Source organism: Fusarium flagelliforme (assembly GCF_020744385.1).
Source record: "Fusarium flagelliforme strain FIESC 12 MPI-CAGE-AA-0113 chromosome Unknown B0J16scaffold_2, whole genome shotgun sequence".
NCBI classification, from domain to species: domain Eukaryota; kingdom Fungi; phylum Ascomycota; class Sordariomycetes; order Hypocreales; family Nectriaceae; genus Fusarium; species Fusarium flagelliforme.
In genome coordinates this window covers 6,383,995-6,389,215 of record NW_025763504.1, presented here as the reverse complement: position 1 = coordinate 6,389,215, position 5,221 = coordinate 6,383,995, and the positions used below count along the sequence as shown (strand labels likewise).

The 5,221-nt window shown below is 47.4% G+C and overlaps 1 protein-coding gene across 1 annotated transcript; it reads left to right on the top strand.

Annotated features, from left to right (window-relative positions):
- Positions 1-3,533: 3,533 nt before the first annotated feature.
- B0J16DRAFT_336069 (uncharacterized protein) lies at positions 3,534-4,367 on the top strand. The gene has a single exon (XM_046127162.1). It carries the CDS (start codon positions 3,593-3,595, stop codon positions 4,193-4,195), a length of 603 nt encoding a protein of 200 aa, XP_045987734.1. The 5' UTR covers positions 3,534-3,592; the 3' UTR covers positions 4,196-4,367.
- Positions 4,368-5,221: the final 854 nt, after the last annotated feature.

Genomic DNA, 5,221 nt, shown 5'->3' with positions numbered 1-5,221 from the left:
AGATGTGAGTGTCTACCCAACCCCTTGACGGTCTAACACTAACATCCATTTCCCGGTCCAAACCAATGAAGCCCACGTCTAACTTAGAACTATCCCATGGGTTCTATCGCATCAGCACCTATTCCCATTTGCGGCAACTGAAAAGTGGATCGCACAGACAAAGTATAGACGGGATCCCTTATGACGCCTGTACTCGGGCTGGCTGATCGGTGCCCGGAACAGGCAAAAGGTTTTGCAGAAATGTGACCTGCAGCTGCACGAATTACGCCGACAATATTTTTCGAGGCAAGCTCAAGCTAAGTTTTACATTTTGGAGGGCCTCGGCGTGATTGATCATGCTCGATTCATGAGTTGGTCAGAACTCCTATCGCCTTCGGTACCACAAAAAGGGGGCCAGACATTCTCTCGGATCCAGCCATTCATTTTACAACATGGCAAGCGCAGTGGCTGGTCTTACCTGGTCGTCAAGATGGCTGTCTTAACGAAGGGCACGAAAAACGATACGGGGCCAGTGAGAGGTTGGAAAGATCAGGCACCCATCCCCCTACCATATCCCCCCTCAATCTCTTTTTTTAACTTTCCATGTGATACCTTCACAACAAACCTCCGACTCAGGCCACAAGGTCACGCGCAGATAAGCTATCAGAGTTCAAGATTGTCTACCAGCAACCAAGGCTATATATATCAGAATAACACAGAGGTCATTGTCGAACGGAGACAGACAGACGGCAACATCGCAAAGCGGTACGACCTTCGACACAACCAAACCTTAACCACCAACACCCCGTTCGAGCGTCCAAAATTACAAAAAAAGTCACAGCACTTACATAATCACGACTTCTGTCCACGAGACGGCCGAAATGATTCCCCACAAAACCAGCTGCCTACACAAAACACCACGGATATCCAGAATACGCTGTAAACCGTACCACATTCAAGCCTCAACGAGGCACCACCAACATAAAGACCATATGTGAGATATAAGAAGAAATATAAGAAAATATAAGAAGATAAAAAATAATAAAAAAAAGGAAAAAAGAGAATAAAGTAAAAGAGAAAAAATAAAACTATAAAAAAAAGAAGTTAAAAAAAAAAAAAGAAAAAAAAGAAAAAAAAGAAGAAAAAAAAGAAAATAAGGTTATAGTTCCCAGAAGCGAAACCTACAGACACGACGACGACCGGACATTGGGCCCAATCGAACCTACCGCCGAACCTACGATCCTCCTCCTCCTCCTACCTCCCTCTGAACTTACTACCTCTTCTGAACAATCTTTACATACTAACCTTCTTAGGCGGAATCTTTTTGCTTCACGTCGCAAATATGTAAACGAACTCCAACTATTGCGGCACAAGATAAGACTAGGGGATAATTATGATTCCTCTTGTTGCTGCCCGTCATCTTCTTTTTGTGCCCATTGGGATTATGGAAGCCTTTTTATATATATATCACTCTAGGCCCGAGTCCGAGACGGTAATCTTTGTCGCCAGCGCACAAACAATGGGTGCGGGCGTGTGCTGCACGAGGCATGCTATATTGGGGTCTATCTTGACAGGCACTGGAATATAACCATCATGGACCAAACTTTTGATCGGATCGACAGAAAGACTGTCCAAAAGCTCGGCGTTGTCTGGTTCTTCTGGAGCCGCTTGCCCTACCACAGAAGGTTACCACCAACTGTCACAGTGGTTCGTGGCAGGGTTCCGACTTGAACGCCCCAGCTGATCCGTTTCATTTAACCTATACTTATATTGGTCGACGCTTAAAAGGAGAATTGGTTGTATAAAATGTGTCTCTATATAGATACCTGACGGGTCTCGTGTGACTTAGGAGCTGCAGCATCAAGCTTCTACGACCTGTCAGTAACTGGTATCTCAGCCATGGAGTCGTCTTCTGGCGAGGTGATGCCCTTAGTCGAGCGACAGGGTATATTTCACCAAGTTCCATGTCTGTCTGGGATTTTACTGACGCATATCTTTAGTCAGACAGCATATCTCTCTTTCTCAACTCTTCACAATGGAAGGGACGATTGGGTGGTGGGATTCTGCGGCCCAGTTCCCACCAGTCTTCCTCCGTCCATTTCTGCTTGACAGCCCTTTCTTCGTTTGCCCTATAGCGCAATTCGTCTACACCTTGGCCAAGTTCTGGTAGATTGGAGTCAGTATGCCTATACACTATATACGTGCTCGCCTCTTGGACAACGGCGTCAACTTGGGTCTGTTCAAATTTGAGGAGGCTCTTAATGCTGCGCGACTGAGCCAGACAAGGTCCTTCCACAGGGGACATGGAAGATGATTCCTCGGAATATTCCGGTGGCGAAAACGTGCGACCAGGAGTGTCGGGGAGGGTAAATGGTTTGACAATTTGGGAGGGCACATCACTGCTGTACCTTCCGCCGAAACGTCCAGACTCCTTCCGACCCTTGCGACCATCATTTGAGGCTGTGCAACTCCTTCAACGATCCGCCGCTTCGCCTGCGTCAAGCAATTCGCTATTCTTATATAAAGCCCTGACAAGCCTGAGGTCTTTACCGATGTCTTCCATCTAGCTTCGTGAACGAATGATAGTTGAGCCCATGCAGGTCGAAATCACGCCAGAGGGGTATATATTTTATGAGGACAATCTGATCGCTCTATGAGTATGCCTCGACACCGTCTCTGCGAAAATGGATCTAGCGTGAGCTTTTCAAGGGACTCCACTACTTCTTCTTCTACTACTACTATAACATCCCTGAGAGTACCAACACAATCTCGACCGTCCCAGATGTCGCTTGCGTCTTCACAGACATTGAAGAGGAGACTTACTCCGTATTCTCGATACCACAACAAATTATGCTCGGCAAGGCACATGTTGACCGCAGCATCATCAAGAAGCTGCTAAAAGTGACCTTCAAGGAATCTTTAAACGACAGAAGCGTAAGACTTCCGGGTTTTCCTCCCATATTACTTTACGCAAAGGAGTACAAGAGACCTATGGGCAGAACAATAGCCGTATAATAATACCTCCGAGGGCTCGTCCAAAGCGGTGAACATATCCATGGCCCTGAATCGCTGAGGAAACAGCCGGTTACAGCAGAAATCATCAAGACAGCGGGATTCCAACGCTCTTTCACCCGAGTATATATGATGTTATATTCACGGTTCGTTGCCACATGCCACTGAACACTGGAAAATATAATCATCTCATGGTAATCTCAGTCTCACAACTGCAAGTGGTTCAATGGCTAACATTGTTGAATCATCAGCTCGTGTGGCATATATATAGATATTCATGACTTCTTGGCGGTGCGAAACCATGAACGACCATTTCGCACAAGTCGTTGAACACGCAAATCAAATCCCATGCAACTGCCAGCACCCGAGCATTATGTGGGATCAAGGAGAGGACCCAAGAAATATCCCTGGCTCCTGATCCATTTTCACGGACAACGAAGACCGAGAGACAATGCTCTCTCTCCTCCAGGACAGCAGCTTCGTCAACCCTTTCTAAGCCTCGAACAAATGTTTCCTCACCCTCGAGGACTACTGGGGGAACGACGAGCGCAAAAATGATCGATGACGATTTTGGTGACAAGGAGTCGTTGCAGAGAGGCCCATGGGCAATCAACCCAACAAACGCTGCGTCGCACAAAAGGCCGTCGTCGAACAACTCACGTCTTCCGTGGCTATGATTGAATTGCCATTCGTCGCAAAAGCCAACCAACTGACCTTCGAGTCACCAATGCGATTTCATATATATATGGTCTCTATATATCAAGAAAGGGGTGGGACGATTCCACCAGGCCACTGTCACATCTGTCTTACCCCGACAATGTATGGATCCGCTTGTCCAACGTGCGCAAAGAAGTGCCGACGGAAAGTCACGCCTCTCCCAAAACTAGACCAGAGATTACACCGTTCTGCTGAAGGCTTGGACGTCAGCGAAGGGTCGAGGGGGTCCTACCCTATACCCCAAGAGTTGTCTTTGCGAAATCATGAAGGCAAATGGAAACAAAACTTGAATAGATGCTCATCGGAGCCGCAGAAAACACGGCGATGCTCAGTGGCAGGATGCAGCTTAACACTGGTAACTCCCATCAAATGGCACCACCACCTATTCATGCTGCCCTTGAGGGAAGCCCCCTCACCGTTTTCTATATACCGCGGGGCTTTTTTACAGTTACCCGATTTTCACAAAGAATCTCTGAACAGAGCCTAGGCATCATGCTGGCAGTTTCCTCACTAACTCGCTAAGGGTATATACCAAGCAGATAATTGTAAGAATCCCAACTACATCAGACACTTAACCGTCCGAGAGAGGCTTTTCGGAAAAGGGATTTGCGATCGATGTTACCTCCGTGAAAAGCATAAAGACGAAAGGCAGCGGTACAGCTCCTATCAGAAGATAAGATAACGAAACTATATAATATGGAGAGCGCACCAGACACCAGATGCAACAAAAGCAGAAATGGGCGTTACTAGGAAGAAGAGTGGCAGGCCTACCGAGACCGAAAGAATGCCTATGCTCCAATTGCCTTCATATGGGAAGCAAACCTGTTGCATTTGTGGAGATAAAGGACACATCCGGTCAGGAAACGGAAGCTGTCATATTTGCTCGCTCGCACCCGATACTTTAACTTGCCCTGCGAATGGCGAGACGAAAGAGTGGTTTGAAGGCTGGCCACCCAACCTTGCTCATCAACTTTTGCACCAGAAGACATGTTCCAAGTACTGGCCCACCGAAACGGAGTATTTCGCAATGCTCGACGCAGTCGCTCCAACCCAGGAGGCATTGGAGGATCACACTGGATAGCACCTCGAGACCACTGCGCACTCGTTCGCCGTCACCTAACATCAACGCAAGTCACCAAAGTAACGCCCGAGGACCATTGTCTTATATGCACTGAGCAACGAACCCACTCGTGGGCCTTTCAGTGCTGCAGAGGCAACTCAAGCCAATCTACCCGACAGCTCCACATCTGACATCGCAAGCAGATGAGAAGGATTCGTGCCATTATATACTGACGACTGCTTAAGAAATTCTCGACCAAGTTGTACTGGTTTGGGTGTGCGGCGTCAAGCATTCGTTGTCTATTTCCCGCATATGCTCAAATCCGTCGGACTGCAGCTTTTATCGATCCGGTGGCATGGAAGTTATATTTTATATCTATATATTAGAGTTCTGTTGGCTCTCATCTCGCCAGCACATAGCAGCACCAAACAAATATCATCGTCCGCCGGAGTG